The 23,513-nt window shown below is 43.2% G+C and overlaps 1 protein-coding gene across 1 annotated transcript in view; it reads right to left on the reverse strand.

Annotated features, from left to right (window-relative positions):
* Positions 1-10,433: 10,433 nt before the first annotated feature.
* Positions 10,434-23,513, reverse strand: part of LOC309547843 (transmembrane protein C1orf162 homolog) — a 67,976-nt gene continuing 54,896 nt past the window's right edge. The window contains exon 6 of the mRNA XM_082247848.1: positions 10,434-10,545. Within this exon, the coding sequence (XP_082103974.1) occupies positions 10,444-10,545 (102 nt within the window). The 3' untranslated portion in view covers positions 10,434-10,443. The remainder of the gene's footprint in view (positions 10,546-23,513) is intronic.

Genomic DNA, 23,513 nt, shown 5'->3' on the forward strand with positions numbered 1-23,513 from the left:
AGCGACATAATTCAGCAATTAGAGAAATAAGGTAGAATTTGTTGTGTTGAGGGAGAGATTGGCTTGTTTAAACTAGAAAGCAATTGATTGGCACCTTCCCCAAAAGGCAAACGTGTGTACGTAGGGGAGGTTTGTGCAAGTCTACTCCCAAATGGTGCAGGCAAACTCAAACCAGGGGATTTAAATGCTCCACTAATGCGTAAAATATTTCCATACTTCAGTCCATATAAAAAGATAAATACAAAATTCTTTATTATTTGTTACAGGGTTACAAAAGGGAACAGATATACATATACATTACAGATACATATATAAACACTGTACAAAAAATTACGATACATTGGGCCCTGGTGTGGGACTATGTATTCAAAAGGGAGGCTGGAACTATGCGTTTCGCAGGAGTTGCTTCCTCAGGCTCCAGCAATTTTAAAGAATTTGAGATTCTATGGAGTAAGTAACATATATGTCAATATCCAGAAATATCTCTCATTACAATATCTTTGCTTAGGAAACAATCATTGCAATCTGGAAAAAACGAAATTATTAAACTCTATCTTTTCCTCGGGCTTCAGTCTGTAATTTACCTATTGTATACATTGTACAGTATATTATCTATATATATTTTTATCCAGTGTACATGCTATATTTTTTACATTTCAATACCAACATATATTTTTATCTATTAAATTACAAAAAATTGTCAATTTTGTTATTTTTTAATTCATTATGGATTAAAATAAGGGTGAAAGAGGGAGAAATACAGGAGAAAAGAGATCAAAGGGGAATAGATAAAGGAGCACAAAAAAAAAAAAAAGTCGAAAAAAGAGAAAAAGGAAGAGAGGGAAAAAAAAAATAGGCAAAGAGGTTGTATACGGAGTGGTCAGTCAGAAAAGCTTAAGGGGGGCGTGTTGGCCAAACCGATAGCCACAGCAGGACGGGCGTCCGGGAGTGGGTACAACGGTTGGTCAAGTGAGGAGGGAGGAAGGGCTCTGAACCATAAAATATTTCTCTTTTTCTTCCTTTTAACCCTTCTTCTATTTCTTATTTTTCCCAATTTTTTATTGCACATATATCTATTTCCAGTTAGAAAGGCAAGAAAGTATATCATAGGTATATATAGGACAGCTTACCTATTAAATTCTTATCTGATTTTCTCCTAGTGTGCAGATATGTATATATGATGTATAGATGAATGTCGTTGAGATGAGGTATGGGCGGGGGAGGGGAGGAAAGGGAAGGGTGGGAATGGGGAGGGGAGGGGGGGGAATAAGGGGAGAGAAACAAGGGGATAATCAATTGTGCCTAAGGTATAATAAAAACAGTACCAAAGTGTACCTTATTAGTTAACAAGGTCTTAATACATGTAAGATACATGAGGTATAGAGATATTCAAGGTTAGAAGGACCCGTGCTTTAAAAGAGATTAAAGTGGAGTTCCACCCTATTTTTATACTTACCTCCATCTTCTCGCTCCGGGTCACCTGAAAAAGAAATGGATAATCGCATATTTTTTTTTTTTACTTACCTCGTAGCGAAGAAAATATACTTACCTTACTTCCTTCTTCCTCCTTCCTCGGCCGCGGCCCGTCGTCACTTCCTGGCTCTGCAATGATTCCTGGGAGCTGGACGTCATAGCTCCCAGGAATCATTGCGCCTGCACCGGCCCCGACGTCAGTTCCGGGTCGCGCGCGTCATCCCCTTCTAAACAGCTTCTGGGCATGCCCAGAAGCTGTGGAGGGATGACGCGCGCGACCCGGAAGTGACGTCGGGGCCGGCACAGAGCATCGTGGGACCAAAGAAGGCGGAAGAAGACGCCGAAGAGGACGCGCTGGCTTCAAGCTGCCCACATCTGAGATGGCAGCGCTGGACAAGACGTTTGCAAGGTAAGTATTTGTCCTAACAGGTAAGTGCAACCCGGGACAGATCAGAGGCTAGCCATTGTGGAATGCACTAGCCCTGACTGTCCCGGGGGTATTAAAAAAAAAAAAAAAAATCCAGGGTGGAACTCCGCTTTAAGCTATTTCTCCATATAATATATAGATAGAGGTGCTCATAGTAGAGAAGGAGAGATTCTTAGAGGAAAGAGATTTATAAAATTTGAATGGTATGAGCATAGAAATCTCCAATAAAAAGACTTACCCTTGAGGGTGAAGTGAAGTTTATATGTATTTAGATATGGCTCAGACAGAATAAATATCTAGAAGAGAATGTATTTCTCCTTTGTGTGGATTTTTGTAAGGCAAGGCGATTTTTTGGGGGACTGTATATATGTACAGTAGCTACCGACGGTAGCCGCATTTAAAAGCAATTCAGTAATAATTTCAGATGTCCATGGCTTTATACGATATTAATTCAGAGTCCCATTAGCAATTAGAGATTGGTAATGTTGCCTATTAAAAGAAGAAACAAAGGGAGGCCAATTTGTAAGTGCTATATAAAATGGCAGGGTCTCACCAATAAGGGTGTTGACCTTTTATAGCAAGCGATATATGAAGAAAAGTTATTCAAATCTGCTGAGGCTTACCTTTTCTGTAAACAGTAATCGAAATAAGTGAATGTGAGGAGAAGATTCCCTCAAGTGTTGAGTCCCCCGTATATCGGCTATGAATGGTTGTGTGCTCAAATGTTTGTTTAAGTAGGATGAGGAGTGGCGCCAAGTCCGCCTCCCTCATGTCTCACGCCCCCCACATCCGCCCGCCAAGTGTCCGGATTGGACGTGCGGGAGGATGTTCCTGTGTATCGACAACTGTGTAGCGTCTACTTCCTCCGGGATTGAATGAGCACTTGAGTTATGCACCATTCTTAGAAAAACTTGGCCAACACGCCCCCCTTAAGCTTTTCTGACTGACCACTCCGTATACAACCTCTTTGCCTATTTTTTTTTTTCCCTCTCTTCCTTTTTCTCTTTTTTCAACTTTTTTTTTTTTTTTGTGCTCCTTTACCTATTCCCCTTTGATCTCTTATCTCCTGTATTTCTCCCTCTTTCTCCCTTATTTTAATCCATAATGAATTAAAAAATAACAAAATTGACAATTTTTTGTAATTTAATAGATAAAAATATATGTTGGTATGGAAATGTAAAAAATATAGCATGTACACTGGATAAAAATATATATAGATAATATACTGTACAATGTATACAATAGGTAAATTACAGACTGAAGCCTGAGGAAAAGATAGAGTTTAATAATTTTGTTTTTTCCAGATTGCAATGATTGTTTTCTAAGCAAAGATATTGTAATGAGAGATATTTCTGGATATTGACATATATGTTACTTACTCCATAGAATCTCAAATTCTTTAAAATTGCTGGAGCCTGAGGAAGCAACTCCTGCGAAACGCATAGTTCCAGCCTCCCTTTTGAATACATAGTCCCACACCAGGGCCCAATGTATCGTAATTTTTTGTACAGTGTTTATATATGTATCTGTAATGTATATGTATATCTGTTCCCTTTTGTAACCCTGTAACAAATAATAAAGAATTTTGTATTTATCTTTTTATATGGACTGAAGTATGGAAATATTTTACGCATTAGTGGAGCATTTAAATCCCCTGGTTTGAGTTTGCCTGCACCATTTGGGAGTAGACTTGCACAAACCTCCCCTACGTACACAGAAATAAGGTAGAATTGAGAAAATGAAAATACTTGCATTCAAGGTCCTCAATATTATCAGAGTTTCAGAAGCTGAGCCAGTGTGATGGGTTCTCAAACTTGATAGATATTCCTTTCTTTGATGTTACCATGAGAACTGACTAACCCCATCTGCCTCTCTCTTTATCTCTGAGACCGCAGGGGGTGTTACCAGAGGTCCCTGACCAATAAACACAGTGGCCATGGGCGGCCCTAAGGTTTAGACAATACCAAGGAACCTCCCATATAGACAGATTTATAACATAATTCATATCTCGAATGATGTAATGGTTACATTCTTTAAACTGCTAGTTTATCATTTAGCATGTAATTTGGTTTTAATAGATACTAAACATGAATAACTTTATCATACAGGGAATATCTTATCACTATTTTCTATTCTATATGTGACAGGGTGATCATGCATGGTCTCGTTCCGTTCAGTATTTTATTTTGCATTTAACTATACACTCTCTAGGGACATATCTTGTTTGTGTTTAAATTTATGAATTGGTGTGTGTATGTGTTACATTTCTAATTAACAGCTGGGCTGTGGTATTTACGACACAGCTCTGGCCAGCCTTAGTGGACATCTGCTAGGATTTCTGTCTGTGCTTGAGATAAGGGTTTTTTGAAGTGCCAGCTCTTTGAAGCCCTCTGCATTCCTAAGTTAATTAAGGTAGGGAGGGGGCTGTGTGAGTGAATGGTCTCTGGTCTACCTGTCATGGCTGCTTTAAACAAAATGGTTGCTTGCGACAGCTTCGTATATCCAGTGCAGGATATCATCACAACATGGATGAGACAAACCACTTCACACTGGCACGGGTGATTAAACTGATCAGCTTTCATTTACTTTTCTTTATTCATGTAAAACCTTTTTTCCAAAAATAAAAAAAGTTTGCTGTAACTGATTATAAAGTGTGAGCTGGAGTGTGCCTTTAGTTTGCTGTATCCAAATCTGCTACTATATTAAACACTACCCTCCTCCCCAGATTGACAATGCTGCTGTCTGCTGTGAGAATAAACAGATAATCAGTGCTACCTCGTAGAGGTATTAGAAAATGGCAGAGGGAGCAGGAGTGATGCATTTCATTTCTCCAACTATGGGCTACATATAAATGGCTTCAAATCTTTGACACTAGAGGTCCCTGAAGACGTGCATTGGTTGGAAATGCGTTGGGCGGAGCTGCCAACATGACGCCATGCTGCCCCGCCTCTTATTAGCCGTGGTTGTGTTTGTATGTGAGTTACAAATGGCAGTTTGTTCATATATTACTGTGCACTAGCAGTTTATCTGGCTGGCATTGTGTTTTTAAGATGCTTTAATAAAATAAATTTACTACACTGTAATACCTTATTTCCTTTGCTTATCTGGAGGTGTGAGTGGCTGAGTGACCCCTTAAAGTTACTGATTGAGAGTCCTGGATTTAGAGGATATTGGAGACACTGTCTAGATCCACCCATCCACATCTGTTGACCATAAGTGGGCTGCATACTGCATGGCTTTATACTCCCTCTGGTGAGTTTGCATTCTATGTGGGGAAGGCAGAGTGGCACATGGATTCATCAGTCTTTGTGATTATCACGGGTGATTTATTTAATTGTTCCATCGAATAATTGCTAAATACTGCACTATAAGATTTTTCTTTTTATAATGACTAAATTTGATTTCATATGATCTGGAGGAAGTGACAACATTTGACAGCAGACGTTGTATTGCATAAAGTGTGTGGGCTGCTCTCTTGATTGAAACAGTCTTGGTCTGGTCAGTGGCAATGTTTTCTATTTTTGCACATTTAAAGGAGCACTCCACTTTGATGGACTATTTGATCTTTTTACTAATAATTTGACATTTTAGCACTGCACTTTCTATGGACTCTTATGAATTATTTGATTTGATTTATTGATAGCACTGTAATTTTATTTCTGTGCCGTCTGCTGTGCCTCCTGTTCTCTTTCACCCAGAGTTTTGTCTCACGAATCCAGGAGGTGTGTTTCTGTCCAGATCACCAGTTGAAAAAAAGAGGGAAAAACACCAAAAAAAAAAGAAAACTGATGCAGCCACAACATCTAATGATTGGTAAGCTGCAATATATTTTTTTTAATTTTGGGATTAAAACTGCTTTAAATGTACTGAATTACTATGGATTAAGTCCAACAAGGTGCATGTCACCTCATGAACTTGTCTCTTTAATTTACAATTTTACTGAGTGCCGGGAGCATAGCTATTGCTATACTTCTGGTGCTCCAATGCTGGACCTTCGAATTCCAGCTCCTGTTAAATAAACCCATTCACAAAATATAAAACATTCTGTGAATGGACAGCAGAAGAGAGAGGCAGGCAGAGCTGCTGTTGTAGCAGTGTCCTTGCTGGACAGCAGCATCTCTCCTATAAGGAACTGCAGCTCTGCCCACCTATATCTTTTGCTGTCCATTCACACAATGTTTTAGATTTTGTGAATGAGTGTATACAACTCTGAAGCGGCTGAAGGTGGGATTTGATGGTCCAGCATTGTGGCACCAGAAGACAGAAGCATCTCTCCTGCAAAATCTGACATGCGTGGAGGAGCATGGTTCTTAACACAGACGGTGTGCGTTCAGATCTGTGCACCGGTACCCATGTCAAATTTGGATATGTGACTATGTTTGTGCAGCCATTACATCTGCATCCACCTCTATAGGCTGTCTGTGCACACTGCACAGCTCTGTTCGGATGCAGGTGCAAGAAAAAAATAAAACGCTACCTGCATGCAAAACTGGTGTCAACGCTCATCTGAATTAAGCCTTACAGTTATCCACCATCATTTGCTTTGGAAGAATAAATCATCTCTAACATTGGGTGTCCTACTTGTGTGGATGTTTCTGCATTATGTAAAACTATTAGAATCATTTTTACATTTTAGAATGGGGTGCCTCGAAACTGTCCATAATTTTAAAGGGTGCCCCGAGATTGTCCATAATTTCTAAAGGGTGCTTTGACTGAAAAAAGGTTGATAAATGCTGCCTTAGAGATTGACTGATTGCAGCAAGGTAGGTCATACCGCACCATTGGTGAACGGCACAGTTTCCTGCTTAAATTGAGTGGGTGGTATAGATTAACTATACTGAAAGGATGGAGTCTCTTTTGGATGATGAATCGTGATCATTAAGACAATATCAACAAACATGGCTCCCTTGGAAATTTTTTAGGGAATCATCAGAAATGCAAAATCTTATTGCGGGACACCTGTAGGACCTGAAATGGTTCAAGGTTACCTTATGTGGAGCAGCATCTGGTTGTTCACTGCTGTTTGTAATATACCCCTCTACTTTTTTTCTTTTCTTCTCTTTTTTTCTTTTTTCCCCTCACCTTTTTTTGTATTTTGTTATTCACCCCCCCCCCCCCCTTTAGTTTTGATGATGGATGTTAAAGATCAACTTGCTATAATTTTTCCTGGTATTAAGAGGTTGAGATGTGTCCTATCACTTTTCTAGACAAGCATCATAGGCGTAATGGTCCTTGCGAGATGTTTTTATGTCAAATATCATGTACACTCTTTTAATGTAGCGTCTCTTAGTGATTAGAGAATTGTTGTTTTTTTTTAGAGATGTATATATCACCTTTGTATTACAGTTTTATGTATATATAAAATGGTTATTCAGTAAATATAGGTTGAAAACATTAAAGTGAGGAGAAATTTCCCTGGTGAATTTATGACCAGCAATAGAAACCTGGGAGAAGTTTTTACCCTTCTCAGTTTGGTTACAATTGCATTCTAATAAATAACTGATAGGGTAGTCAAATTTCTTACTATAAATATAAGATTGAAATAACCAGACTAGCATTTGAAAGAAATTTCAAAATGTATTTTCTAATAATCAGTTTGCAGAATACAAGAATAATCAGTTACATTGAAAATGAATTTAATAAACTGTCATGTGAATAAATAAGTAACGGAAGTTGTTAATGTTTGATCATATTTCAACACGCTAACATGCCCCAAACAGTGCTTACAGATAAAGGGGATATACCTGAACAAAAAACACATACAGTTGACATTGTGTTCATTCTCGTAATGTAAATGAAGAAAAAAAAAACAGATTTGTCTAATGGAAAAGCTGAGTACAAGTCTGTATGCCCTACTGAATCCTTGAAATTAGAATCAGGTGTTCCAGATAAACGCCCTGGGTGCATGAGGCCTAAGGCCCCTTTCACACATACGGACCGCTTGTCCATTTTTCATCCATCCGTTGATGAAAAACAGACATCAATGCATTCCTATGGAAAAATGGATGACAATGGATGATCATCCATTTACATCTGTTTTCATCCGCTTCCGTCAATATTCATTTATTTGAACGGATGGAAGCCCTATTTTTCTTCCATTAAAAAAACAGATCGGACGAAAAACGGATGTCAATGGACAAACGGTCCGTTTTTCATCCATTTTTGCATTGGTAGTGGATGTAAAAAAAAAACGGATGAAAAACGGACGAAAAACGGACAAAAAACTGACGCAAAAGGATGAAAGACGGACGAAAAATTGATGAAAAATGGATGAAAAACTGATACATTTTAACGTGACTGAACTAATGAACTGAACGGACCGTATGTGTGAAAGGGACCTTAATCTTGGGTGGCCAGACCATTTTTGCTATCTTTTACTTACAGAATTGAAAGTCTGTAAAAAGACCACCCAACTTCCCAAGCCATACATTTTCAAAAGCACAGGACCTGTGAAATAAACATGTTGCTACTGATTATGCATACCCCGCAATAGTTGTGCAAGTGTTCATCAAAAAATATTATCTATAAAATGACACTAAAATATTATGAACACACAAACACATCATAACTTACAAAATCCCTACTAAATCTAAAACATAAAACTATATTGAGTTAATAGCTAAAAAATATTTGCAAATCCTAAATTGTGCCTTTCTACAAAATGACAAAAATTTAAAGTATGTAGAAATGTAAATAGGAAACGTATGCTTGGAGGTCTGGTACACTCAAACATCTTGCAGCTGAAGGAATTTTCCATTAGGAAAAGGTCAAAAAATTTGGATAAAGGTCAGAGGCTGATTGGGCAGTTACACTAAATGCCTATAAGAAGTTGTTTGTGATAATATTTAGGCCTGGTACAGCCAGTATTAGTCGGTTCAACAGAAATTGCCAGACATTCGGTCTGAGTGTCCTTCAGAAGTCAGCTGAAAGGCATCCGATCCAATGGCTGTGAGCGCTGATCGGTGTGTTCTGGTGGGGGGGGGGGGGGCAGTCCCCCTGTCAGAACACAATAGCTCAGTAGGGAGATCGCTGTACAAACCTCAGATAGTTAGCATTGCGGACTCCTCCTGAGCTCCTCACTTTCTTTTGTTCAACCCACTGGTTTGAACTAAAAAAACTGACAGCGTGTACTAGGCTTTAGTCTGGTTGAAAAAAGGCACATGTCCATCCAGTTCAATCAATAGAAGGGACAAACCAAAATTTATACAAACCTACATTATATTGTCAAAAGTCATTGGACCCCTGCCTTTAAACACACATGAACTTTAATGGCATCCCAGTCTTAGTCCGTAGGGTTCAATATTGAATTGGCCCAACCTTTGGGGCTATAACAGCTTCAACTCTTCTATGAAGGCTGTCCACACAGTTTAGGAGTGTGTCTATTGGAATGTTTGACCATTCTTCCAGAAGTGCATTAGTGCGGTCAGGCACTGTTGTGGACGAGAAGGCCTAGCTTGCAGTCTCCGCTGTAATTCATCCCAAAGGTGTTCTATCTGGTTGAGGTCAAGGCTCTGTGCAGGCCAGTCAAGTTCCTCCACCCCAAATTCGCTAATATATGTATTTATGGACCTTGCTTTGTGCACCGGTGCGCAGTCATGTTGCAACAGGAAGGGGCCATTCCCAAACTGTTCCCACAAAGTTAAGAAATTGTCCAAAATGTCTTGGTATGCTCACACCTTGAGAGTTACCTTCACTGGAAAGGGATCAAGCCAAACCACTGAAAAGCAACCCCCTCCACCAAATGATTTGGGCCAATGCACAAAGCAAGGTCCATAAAGACATAGATGAGTGAATTTAGGGTGGAGGAACTTGACTACTTTTGACAATGTAGTGTATATACACAATCCTATACCCATAGTTGATCTAGAGTAAGGCAAAAAAAAAAAAAAACATAAATCATGATCCAATTTGCTCCAGTAGGGGAAAAATTTCTTCTTCCCTGGATCGGGTCTTTTTTTTAAACAATCTATTAAGCTGGCCAGAACCACCTCTTAAGGGAGTCTATTCCACATTTTCACAGCTCTTACTGTGAAGAAGCCTTTCAGTATTTGGAGGTTAAATCTCTTTTCATCCAGACAAGTGTGCCTCCTTGTCCTCTGTGAAGACCTTAAAGTGAATAACTCCAAGTTCACTATGTGGAACACTTACTATATGTATTTATACATGTTGATCATATACCCCCTTAATCTTCTCTTCTTCTCAAGAGAGAATAAATTCAGTTCAGCTAATATTTCCTCATAGCTGAACTCCTCCAGCATTCTTATCAGTTTGGTTGCCCTTTTCGGCACTTTATAATGATAATGGGGTAATACCAGCTTCTGATGCCAAGGGTGTACTTAACTTCTCCACAGCACACCATTACATCTAATTTTTTTTTTTTTTTTTATGCAGTAATACGTTTCCTTGCATCTTTTTATTCAAGTATATTCCCTATATCCACTGGGACTCCACTGGGAATCTGCTCAAATATGTTAAAAAAAAAAAAAAGTTTGTGTGGGTACATTTCTTATATATTGATGTAGAGGTTGAGGTTGAGAAAATGTTCATATTAGGGAAGACGAGAGTCTTGCTTGATTGTTGTCAAGTCCTGTGGATTTTTTTTCATCAAAACGTAAGGTAGCATATGTGATTCCTTCATCTATTGCCTGGCGATAAAGTGATAAAGGTATACTAGATTAATTGCAAAAGCAATGATGCCTTGTAAAGCACGTTAACATAATACAGAATTAGACAAGTCTTCCCAAAATTTTACTACAAAACTTAGGACCCAGTGTTATAAAAAGTGTATGGTATTATAGATACAGTATATTCTAGGTATAGACCAATTATTGGCACGGCCGATATATCGAGGGCCGATATGCACTTTCCCCGATATATCGGTATCGGCCCGGAACTGGTCGATATTGCTGATATTTTTGTGGCGTCATTCTGCCTTCTTAGGCCACCTCCTTCACCTTGGTCAGCCTCGTCTGGAGTCGGGACTAGTCTCGCGGGAGTGTATCACAGCCATACACCCACCTAGAGCAGCCCAGTGCCAGCCAGCCACCCACATCCACAGGCCCTGTACCAGCCAGCCAGCCACAGGCACTGTACCAGCGAGCCAGCAAGCCACCTACACGCCCTGTACCAGTCAGCCAGCCGCCCACAGGCCCTGTACCAGGCAGCCACCCACAGCCCCTGTGCCTGCCACCCACCATAGGGTGCCAGCCAGCCAGCCACCCACCACAGGGTGCCAGCCAGCCACCCACCACAGGATGCCAGACAGCCAGCCACCCACAGACAGGGTGCCAGACAGCCAGCCACCCACAGGCCCTGTACCAGCAAGCTGCCCACAGGCCCTGTACCAGCCACCCACCTACCACAGGGTGCCAGCCAGCCACCCACCCACCACAGGGTGTCAGCCAGCAAGCCACTCACCACAGGGTGCCAGACAGCCAGCCACCCACCACAGGGTGCCAGACAGCCAGCCACCCACCACAGGGTGCCAGACAGCCAGCCACCCACCACAGGGTGCCAGACAGCAAGCCACTCACCACAGGGTGCCAGACAGCCAGCCACCCACCACAGGGTGCCAGCAAGCCAGCCACCCACCACAGCATGCCAGACAGCCAGTCACCCACCACAGGATGCCAGCCACCCACCACAGGGTGGCAGCCAGCCAGCCACCCACCATAGGGGGCCAGCAAGCCAGCCATTAAGCATTAAACAAAAATTAGCATGTTCAGTACCAGATTTGTGTCAAAAATTGTCTTTATTTTTCAAAAATTTAAATGTACAAAATATCAGCCCATATCGACCGATACCGATACGTTGTGACCAAAATATCGGTATCGGCCCTGAAAAACCATATCGGTCTATCCCTAGTATATTCCTTATTCATTCAAATTGATAAATGCTAATAGTTTAAGAACTCCATAGGCTTGCAGACTTGAATTGACATCTCGCTGCCAATGAGTTTCTGACGGGTTTTGTGGGGTAGATAGATTATTAACTGTTGCCTCAAAAACCAACAAAGAATCTACACAGACCATGCAACTACAACTCACCAGGGAAAAAGGGGACTTTACAAACTGAGACTCTACATTGTTTGGGAACCACCTATCAATTTATTAATATCAGAAAGAATATGTCCATCTCCAATAAATCCAAAATATTAATCACAAAGAGATGAAAAGTATCCCTACTGAAAGAATGCACTGTGAGCTTCAAGTGGATGAAAAATGGTATGCCCTGGACTTATAGAACATCCTAGGGACAGAAAGAGTGGTTATCTGGGGCCTGTAGATAGCGGTCATGTGATTGTTGGATTCATTGCAGTTGGGATGATGGATTGGGGTCACAAATCTTAACCCTGACCAGGCTATCAGAGTTGGCTGGTCATAACCTATGGCCACTTTAGGAGTTGAGACCTCTCCTCACAGCTGGTGAGGTAACACCTTCAAAGGTAATTCGTCAAGGGTTAGAGTCCATTCCACATCTACTGTATACCTCTATAAAATATTTAACATTTCAAGTAGCTTCCAGAGCTCATTCCTAATAAGGCTTCTCCTGGAACTTCTGGTGTGCTCCACCAGCAGGATAAACCATACTGCCCCAAATTGTAAAAGTTTTTTTTTTCTCTCTTTTTTTTTTATTCCATGGCATCTAGCCAAATTTCTGTATGCCATTTTTCTCACATAGGAGCATAGAATTTTAAGAATGAATAAGTGGCCCTCTATGTACGAAGCTAAGAATTTACACTCTTAGAGAAATTGTTGCAATATTTCCTTAATGCCAGTATGCTCGGTTGTAAGTTCACTTTTAATCTGTATGCAATTGTGTTGTTTAGATTCTGTAGATTAGTGTCAATGTGTAGAAGCCATTGGAGTTTTCAGACAAGGATCCGTCATAGTTTCCAACAGTCATGGATTTCCCGGGACAATCCTAAAAATCCAACTGATGTCCCGGGCAGAACTCTTCCGGGGCAGAATCCCGAATATTTTGCGGTATCACTGACAATCGGTCCCTTCCCCTACCTCCTCCACAGCTAGGAAGTCAGGTGCTGCCTGGCTGTTTGCAGATTGGTCAGTCCTGAGTGAGCGGGCGTGGCCCCCAGAGGGTGATGAGTCCAGTTGTGTGCTTTAGTAAAGGGCAGAACCATCCTCTCCTGTCACTGTTCCTGTCTGGAGCTGAATCAGTGCTTCACTCACCCGAAGAAGCAGAGCCTGAAGCCGGGAACTTCAAAGTCTGAGAAGAGGAGAGCCGCCGGCATGGTGAGTATACTGACCTATCACCTGCCTACCAACCCTCACTCACCTTTCCTCTGCTCAGTGTCCCCAGCCCAACCACCTGTACAGGTCTGACCCCAGCAGGGTGGGGTGTTGGGGGGGGAGGGAGAGAGCCAAAAGAGAGAGGTGGAGAGACATCTTTCCCCTGAAGCTGTAAAACAGGAGGGCCACTCCTCCCCTGACCAGAAGTCTGCCATCCATCATGCTGATTTATTGGGGAGCGAGGCTGGATAGGAGGCACTCATCTCCACCTTCGGAGCCTGTTTCCCCTCTTAGTGTAATGTCAGCTCTCCCATGGTTGGGAGGATTGCCTGATGTTACATGGGTTAGTAATAATAATCTAGGATTGTGTGATGGGAGAATGTGTGTGATGGGGGTGCTGGCACAGCCTGAAGTGTGGGGAAGTTTGGAGGACTGAAGTGTTCAGGAGTGCCCAGGCTTCCAGTGTTGTGGCATGAAGCTGCTCTTCAAGCTGCATGAGGTGAGGAAGAAGAAACTATCTTATGCCAAAACAGTACTTGAAAGTATCTCTCTCCAGCTCTCTCTTTTTCTTTCTCTTTCTCCATCCCTCTTTCTCTATATATTACCGGGTTCTCCACTATGTAAGGCATCTTAGACTCTGTTTAACTACACCCCCTTTAAGCCATGCCCAAATTTTAGCATAATTGAAACCACATCCATTTTCCGCACCAGCTAGACAATACCTACAGATGAAATACCCACCCCTAATTAAAAAAATTAATTGGAAGATCGGGCTGCCAGTCTGATTATATGCGCATCCATCAATTCCTCCTGTTAAAGAATGGGTCTACATAACAGGGCAAGTAGTGCAAGAAAAATGGGAAGCTTTCCCAAAAAGCAGGTATCAAGTGACCCCAGACGATTATTCATTAAAAAAAAGTAACACGTTTTTTGGACTACATTAGATAAAAATATTGACATTAAATGTAGCAACCCTCCACCTTTCACCAAATAATAATCCACCTACATCAAAAAAGTGTCCCCAAAATGTTTTTGAGAATGTTGGCAACTATGATCTGTGTGCGTGTGTTTATGGTTGCCTACCTGACAAATTGTAGGTGGTGGCAAGTTACCTTAAGTCAGGGGTGTCTAAACTTTCTAAGCAAAGGGCCAGTTTACTGTTCTTCAGACTTTAGGGGGACCAGACTGTTGCCAGTAGGAGTAGAATATGTCCTGGCGTCAGTAGGTCAGTAGGAGTGAACAATGCCACATTTTTATTGGGAGGAATAGTGCCCCATCATTGGTGTCAGTGAGAGGAATAGTGCTCCATCATTGGTGTCAGTGGGAGGAATAGTGTCCCATCATTGATGTCAGTGGGAGGAATAGTGTCCCATCATTGGTGTCAGTGGGAGGAGTAGTTTCCCATCATTCAGCTTCGGGTGTGGCTGCTGGAAGGTTCTCTGGCTGTGTGTCTGTTGCTGCTGCAGGTGATCTGTGTAATAGGGGAGTGAGGTGAAATCCTTCCCAGCTCTCCTGGCCCTCTTCTGGGGAAGCCATGGAGGCCAGCAGGGCCTCTCCTGCTGGAGGCTCTCAGACATCCCCTGGGCGGATGGATGGCACCCCTGCTCCTGTGCAGCACGTGGTTGGTGATCTCTCTGCACCTGGTGAGGATGAAGATGTTGGATCCATTCGGGAGCGAGTGGTGGCCGGGATCAAAGTCCTCAATAAGGAGAGAGACAAGCTCTACAAGCTTAGAGCGGATTTAAAGCGCCTGAGAAAGCAGCGTGAAGGCTTGTTCAGCAAGAACCGTGGATCCATGGATTCAGAAGTCCAATTAGCGAAAGTCCGTGTGGAACATCAAGAAACTATCGTGGCCATGATGGAAGGCAGGGATGGTCCCTTCAGGGAGAAGTTTTGCAATGAACGGAGGTTTGCAAAGATGGAGGTGGAGGAGGAGACCCCTAGTTCTGACCCCCTTCCCCCTCAAGGTGAGGTAAGCAGCCCATTGCCATCTCAGGGCTCAGGAGGCATGTTGAAAGTTATACAGGTAATGGAGTCTCCAATGCAAGAAGATCAGCTGGTGTTTGGTGGTGTGGAGGACTTACCTGACAGTGTGCCTGATAAAGTAAAGCATATAAAGCCCCAGGTTACAGATAAAACAGTTTTTGTGCCTTTTAGCACCTTGCCTAGTGATGGGTTTCCTAATGACACTCCGGGTGATTCCCCTATGCTCAGCAATGTTGTGCCTGCTGCTGATGTCTCTAAACAGGAAAAGTTGTGTTTAAAAAATGACATTTCTGCTGAAGAACCACAAAACCCAGAAGAGCCGATTAACCCCCCTTCTGCTGAGCTTAAAACTATTTCAGTCACTGTTGAACAGGACTCTACAGCGCAGCAGCAGGAAGCATTTGGTACTGCATCAGAAACAGTTATCCCTAATAACATTGCAGGCATGGTGGATCCCACCATTATATGTGCAACTGATAATGCTGCTTGTTTAGGCCAAGCTGGTAAAAATAATAATAGTAGTGTACCTGATAATGTGACATCAGTGTGGGGTCTTGGCCCTAATAAGCCTACATTTGCACAGGTGGTAAGCTGGTGGTAAGCATATCACCAAGCCAGGGTTACAATCAAGGAGGAGCTCTGCTTCTAATCAGGGTTTTCCCTCGCAGGCTGCCACTATGAGCACCATTGGATCTGGTATTGGATCTATGGCTTCTGCTGGGGGTCCAAGGCGGAACGTAGTCCTCCTTAAATGGGAAGGTGGTGCAGTCCCTCTAGCAAGGCGTATGGTGGTGGACCTGATCTTGGATATGGGTTTTGGGGCTAATGACCTATATGCCTTGATACATGTGGCTGGAAGCCGGGAATACACAGTTAGTTTCACCAGACCAGAAGGTCTTGACTTGTTCTGGGAACGATATATGGCTCGGTGCAGGTCAAGACCCGAATGGGAAGGTCTGGTGCCAGTGGCAGTTTCCCAAAGATCAACAGTAAAGAAAATTACTATTGTCCTTACAAATGAGAGTGTTCCTGCTCGGGACTTAGAGGTCTGGTTGAGAAATTATGGGGATGTTTTGACCAGGCCGGATAAAATTCATGATGAGCGTGGCATCTGGACCGGGGGTTGGTCGGTAACGGTCAGGTTGGCTAGGGATGGGAATGTTGTCCGTCACCTGCCCTCCTCTGCCTTTATAGGGAGGGATAGGATGACTATTTTTTATCCCGGTCAGCCAAAACTGTGTCACCGCTGTGGAGAAAAGGGGCATTTTAGCTCCTCTTGTTCAGCACTGATCTGTTCAGTGTGTCGGGGACAGGGTCATGTGGCCAGGGACTGCACCCAGGCGATAAGGTGCAACCTGTGCCTGCGCCTTGGTCACCCCTACAGCCGATGTCCTGAAGCCTGGCATAATATGGATAGAGAGGTGATAGATGATCTGTTAAGGCTGGACAGGATGGAGGATGAGGCCCCTGTTGTACCACCCTCCTTTGCGGTGACTGACTCCCCTGGTCTTGTGCAGGATCCCTCCCTAGTCCCTGTGCCCACCCCTCCTGTATCTGTAAGTTTTCCTTCTGTGTCTGTCCCTGTGTCCCCCCAGCCTACTGTACCGGCTCCTCTTGTGTCAGAACCTTCCAAGTCTGTGCCCCCTGAGTCAGTTATTCCCGATCAGTCTTCCCTTCCTAAGTGGGACCTTAAAGAAGCCCCCCACCCACCAGGAGTGGTAGAGGGTACCAAAAAGGGTGCTGCTGCGGCTTCCTCTGTAAAGAAGTCTTCTGTGAAGACTTCAAAGAAGAAGAAGAAAACAAGAGATGAAAGCATCTCTGAATCTGACCTGCAGTATCTGGAGGAGAGAAGGAAGGTTGTGAGGCGGAAGAGACAGATGGTGAGGACGGAACAGGGACAGGATGCCTCAGTGACTGTCCCCAACCGTTCTAGGGCTTCTGCTTGGGATATCTCCTCATCTGGGGATTCTTCTGAGCAGAATTCAGATATTGAAATGGAGTTGGAAGAGGCTTCAAGAAAGAGAGAGGCTTCTGGTGATGAGCAGCAGAGGGGAGCTAAGAAGCAATCCACCCAATAACCCAAATGGCGGTTCCCCCTCCGTTAAAAGTGGTGACAATAAATGTCGCCAGTATTAAGTCAGTAAGAGCTCGTTCTATGGCCTTATTTTTGTTCAGCCAATTAGATGCTGAAATTTTATTTTTGCAGGAGACTAGGCTCACCTCCTTGGCAGATATTCATATGGCCAAGAGAGAGTGGAGGTATGGTCCATCTTACTGGTCTCTTGCGGCCGAGCCTTACGGCGGGGTGGGGGTGTTGTTTAAAACCGGCATGGTAACTGTCCGGCGGGTTATTGAGGTGGAGATTGGGAGATGTATGGTCTTAGACGTCCTTGTGGGAGGGCAGGACCTGCGCCTAATTAATATTTATGGGCCGCACACAAAGTGGGACAGGAAATGCCTTTTTACAAGGATCAAGCCATTTCTTTTTACATCCCGGCAAGTGGTTTTTGGAGGTGACTTTAATGACTAGGCCCAAGGACAGGAAGGACTTCAATGACCGGCTGGGATATGATAGCGTTTTTTTAAATAGTATGGTTAGGGATGCTGGTCTTGTGGATGTGCACATTAAGCACCTCCCGGATGACACAGGGTTCACATTTCATCGAGGTAATAGTCAGAGTAGGATAGATAGGTATTTTTTTGAAGGAGGCCTCTGCTTTCTCACCCCCAGTGGTGCAGGCGGTGGAGTTCTCTGATCACTGTATGCTATCTGTGGTCTTGAATGCTTCAGATTTCCCTCAGAGGGGCAAAGGCATCTGGAGATTAAATTCGACTCTCCTTGAGGAAGAACATGTTAGACAATCCTTTGAGGAATTCTTTCAGGCACAGGTGACCATCCTGGACTTTTGTAGCAGCAAGGCTGAGTGGTGGGAGCTGACCAAAAAGAGGATTGCTGGATTCTTCAGGGGCCTAGCCAATAAAAAACAGTTTAATAGATACATGACCTACCAACGTTTGCGGAGGAAGCTGGATATTCTTGTCTCGAGAGGAGGAGATCCTGGGGCAATCTCTGAAGTGAAAATCCTCCTCAGGAAGTGTCAATATGACCGGCATACCTCTTTGGTTCTGGAGCGGGACTATGGGAAATACCACTCGCCTGACCCTTACCAGAACTGCAAACAGGGTGTAGCTGTTAAGATGGTCGTTGGCCTTAAGGATAGTACAGGTTCCTTGACAAAGTCCAGGTCAGGGATCCTGGAGGTCGTGAGGTCTTTTTATGCTGAACTTCTTGGGAGGAAAGAGCTTGACCGGGACAAGATGGAAAGCTTTTTGGACTCTATTCCAGGTCTAAATGGTGGAGATGTCCCTTTGATGAATTTGACAGAAGAGATCACAGTTGAAGAGGTGACGAGGGCAATTGAACAGCTTGCCATCAAGAAGTCACCTGGACCGGATGGTCTGACGGCTGAGTTTTACAAAGCCTTTAAGTCTATTCTGGCCCCACATTTGGTAGAGATTTTTAACAGTTGTCTTGCTGAGGGGGTGCTTCCCCCTTCCATGAGACACTCAGCTGTGATTCTTCTTTCAAAAGGTAAAGATCCTTCGATGATTGAGAATTGGCGCCCCATCAGCCTTCTCAATGTCGATAGAAAGGTGCTGGCGAAGATACTTTTCTGGCGCCTATCGGCAGTAGCAGAGTCTTTGCTTTCTCGCCATCAGCACTGTTCGATCCAGGGTAGGAGCACCTTCACAGCGTTTTTAGCTGTCCGGGAGGCCTTGGAGCAGTGCAGGGCTGCAGGCTGGGGAAAGTATTTACTGGCATTGGATCAGGCAAAGGCTTTCGATCGTGTCAACCATGAGTACCTGTGGTTGCTCTTTAGTAAGTACGGTCTGCCGGGTGGTTTTGTCGATTGGTTAAAAGTCTTGTATAAGGGGGCAGAAAGCTTCCCTCTTGTTAATGGTTGGGTTGGACAGTCCTTTGAGGTTGGCTCTGGGGTGCGCCAGGGTTGTCCCCTGAGTCCCCTGCTCTATGTGTTTGCAATCGACCCCTTCATCAGGAGGCTAGAGAGCAGCATGTTGTGTGGGGTACCAGTGGGAATCCCAGATGAGCCGCCTTTGAGGGTTGTTGCCTATGCGGATGATGTGTCAGTGATTGTTACTGGGACAGATGAAGCGGAGGAGGTGGTCTCTCTGACATCACGGTACTCTGAAGCATCAGGCTCCAAGATCAATCAGGAAAAGAGTGAAGTTTTTTGGATGGGAAAGGAAGGTGAGGGGTTTGATCTCCCGGACACCTTTCCAGTGCCCCAGGAAAACATTAAGATATTAGGCATTGAATTTGGACCTGGCGATTATGGCCTCAAAAACTGGGAAGGCAGGCTGGAAGTTGCCAATACTAAGGTGGTCAGCTGGAAGAGATGGAAGTTATCTCTGAGGGAAAGGGTTGATCTGATTAAGACTTACCTGATACCGATCTTCTTGTATGTCAGCCCTGTCTGCATCTTGCCAGTGTCTCTCTATGCTAGGATCTATAGTGTGTTCTTCCAGATGCTGTGGGGGAACAGACTGAACCCCATCAAGAGGAATGTCACCTATCTATCCAGGAGGGAGGGTGGCTTAGGTATGGTTAACCCCGTTCTTTTCTTTCCACTGCTATTTCTCAAGTTTAACATTGGTAGTATGCTTGCAGTGGAACCTCCTGGATGGGCAGGCATGTTTAGATCTTGGTTTAGGTCCTTTCTGCGACTTTGGGAAGAAGGTGGCCAAGTGAAGAATCTCAGGGGTCATCGTGGTCAGCTTCCAGCCTATGTCGCTCCGTGTCTGAAGTTGCTGCGGCAGTGGCGACTGTCGGCTGAAGATCTCAGATCCGCTCAGAGGAAAATCCTTATGAGCCGAGTCTTGAGCGAAGTCTTTCATGACCCACTGGCCTTAAGGGATTGCCCAGGCCCAATTTTGAGGGAAGGGTTAAGACTGATTCATTTGGCTAGAGTTCCCCTTAAATTCCGGGATCTGGCCTGGTTGTGCTTCCACGGGAGGCTCTATGTTCGGGGCAATTTGAAATTCCGCAGTGGGATGGATCGTGGTTGTCCTCGGGAGGAATGTGCAGGTGAGGAGGAGACTATGGACCATTTTCTGCTTCATTGCCCTTTTAACATAGAGGTATACAAACAGGTGGGGCGGGCCCTCGGTGTTCCTTTCCTCTCCAGGCTGGGTTATGCTGAGTGGGTGTACGGAGCATTCAATACTGGTGGGGGCTTTTGTTTGGATACACTTTTTTTAGTTCGTTTAGTAGTCCGTTATTACACATGGAACGCACGGTGTCAGGTCACCCTTCGGCGTAAAATCCTTCCTGTTCAGGTGGTGGTGTGTGACATTCTGCATGAGGTGGGGAAGATTCGGGCGCTTGAGAGAGACAAGTGGGGTCAGAGGGCTTGGCTGAAGGCGTGGAGGGGTTTCAAGCCTCCCTGACTGCCAGGAGTCTCTTTCCCGGGTGTGGCTTTCTGTCTCTTATCACCCTAGTTTTTTTCTTAATGCTTAGTTTTTGATAAATGGCTGCATACATAGGTGATGGGTTGTGCCTCTTAGGCCCTCTCTGCTGCTTTATGTAAATATTTTTCTAAGAATGTTGGAAGTGGATTATGTATATATTGTATATATTCTGCACATGGATGTGTATTCCTTTGTTTTCTGTTGGAATGTTGTACTATAGTTCTGTTTTTTACTTTTGTATAAAATTTGTTGCTTGATTCTTTTCAATAAAAGATCAATAGTGCCCCATCATTGGTGTCAGGGGGAGGAATAGTGCCCCATCATTGGTGTCAGGGGGAGAAATAGTGCTCCATTATTGGTGTCAGTGGGAGGAATAGTGCCTCATCATTGGTGTCAGTGGGAGGAATAGTGCCTCATCATTGGTGTCAGTGGGAGGAATAGTGTCCCATCATTGGTGTCAGTGGGAAGAATAGTGCCCCATTATTGGTGTCAGTGGGAGGAATAGTGCCCCATCATTGGTGTCAGGGGGAGGAATAGTGCCCCATCATTGGTGTCAGTGGGAGAAATAGTGCCCCATCATTGGTGTCAGTGGGAGGAATAGTGCCCCATCATTAGTGTCAGTGCGGGAAATAATTGCCCATTGTTGGTATCAGAGAATGAAATAGTGTTCCAGGGGCCAGATAAAAGCAAGCAAAGGTCTGCAGTTTGGAGACCATTGCACTAAGTTGTATGTCTTGTGTGTATGGCCAGTGGGAAAAATTATCACAAGGCTCTACCTTTTGTGAGAGCTTGGGAAATCATTAGGCTGCTCTACAACCCTTAAGCCCCATACACACGATCAGAAATCATACAAACAATACAGTTTTCAAAGCGATCGTACAATAATCTGATTGTTAGTACACAGCTCTCGTCTGAAATTTTACGAATGGACAAAAACTATAATTTTTCTCATATGATACCATATGATTTTCGTTTAATCAGCACAGCTTTTGTCTGAAAATACAAAACAAATTAATTAAATCTTCCGAATCTTTATTCTGTCATACAATAATTTTCGTTTTTTAGTAACCTATTTGTTTTTGATATTGAGATTAGCATGCGGAAAAAAATGGATGATCATTCGTCCAATAATCTCATCGTGTGTACTAGGCTTTAGAGTGCACCAGATTGTATGCAACATTTGCATCTGCCTGTGTGTCCAACTGTGTGTCCAGCTAGCTAGAATTTGAGTCTCCCTCCAGTGGTGGTCACCAGTATTGCAGGACGTGATAACTGTTTCACAGCTCTGCATCCCCAAAGGAAGCATTCTTCTCATTTCTCCTCCACCAAATAAGGATTTTGTTCTTTTAAACTTCTTTCTTCTCTAATGAGTTGTAGACTCATGGTCTGTGAGTCAGATCCTAAATCTTAAATGTTTGCCCATTTGAGTGAATTAGGAATACATCTATAACAATCCTACCCTTTTTCATACCTAATTTTACTTACAGAAACAATACGACTGATCTGATGTTAGTTATCATTCCACACAGCAGCCATATTAGACAAATACTCAATTGCCAATTAACATCCCCAAAATCCCCCTTAACCAATTGCTGACCATATACTGTGTATATATACAGAGGCAAGGCGGCTCTCCTGTGCAAAATCACGTACCTACCCATGATTCTACACTCTTTGGTCTAGGGCACACACATGTTCCGCCAGTGACCCCCTGTGATTGGACATCAGCGGGGCCGGCAGACACAATGTCTGCCGGGACCCGCAGGTCTTCAGGACATAGGCAGAACAGCAGTCTGCCTATGTAAACAAGGCAGGTTGCAGTTCTGTGAGAAGGGAAGGTTGTGATCCTGTGTTCCTACAAAGCAGGAACACAGATCTATGCCTTCCTATAATACAAGCACCACCCACACAGTTAGCAAGCACACATTTAACCCATTGACCACCCCAGATGTTAACTCCTCCCCTGCCAGTGTCAGTACAGTGACCGTGCATATTTTTAGCACTGATCACTGTATTAGTGTCATTGGTCCCCAAAAAGTGCCCCGGGGTGTCCAATTTGTCTCCCGCAATGTCGCAGTCCTACTTTAGGTCGCTAATTGCCGCCATTACAAGTAAAAAAAAAATTTAAAATTCCGTAAATCGATTTAATAGTTTGAAGACGCTATAACTTTTGCGCAGACCAATAAATATATACGCTTATTGGTATTTTTTTTAACCAAAAACATTAAGCTGAATACATATTGGTCTAAATTGATGAAGAAATTAGTTTTTTTCCCATTTTTTTATTGGATATGTTTTATAGCAGAAAGTAAGACATATTATTTTTTTTTTTCAAAAGTGTCTGTCTTTTTTTGTTTATAGCGCAAAAAATAAAAACCGCAGAGGTGATCAAATACCATGACAATATATTGTCATTTAAAGTAATGCAGTTCAGTATCTCAAAAAAAGGGCTTGGCCATAAAGGGGGGTGCACCTTCCGGAGGTCAAGTGGTTAAATACAGAGTCATGATAGTAGCCATATATAAAGAGCCCATTTCTCACGGAGGTATTGTATATAACCCACTTTTCCCATCTATGTGTACAGATCTCCTAATTCTTCTTTTCCAGTAGCAAATATATACAGTACACGAAATCGCCCCTCTATTATTCTCGCCTCTTTTGGGCATAATTGGTGTTTAAAGATTACCGATTTGCCTTACAACAGTCATGTATAGCAGTAATCAATAAGCACAAGCATCCCACCTCAAACCCACTAGCCAGACAAACAACCTTCCTTTATATACAGTATAATCCTTTGGTAATAATTTTGTTGAAATTATTGGTCTGGTGACAGGGTCTCTTTAAATCAGAAAAGTAACATAAAGAAGAAGAGCTTTAAGAAAAAAAAA

This window comes from Pelophylax lessonae, assembly GCF_965119305.1.
Source record: "Pelophylax lessonae genome assembly, chromosome: 2".
Taxonomy (NCBI): domain Eukaryota; kingdom Metazoa; phylum Chordata; class Amphibia; order Anura; family Ranidae; genus Pelophylax; species Pelophylax lessonae.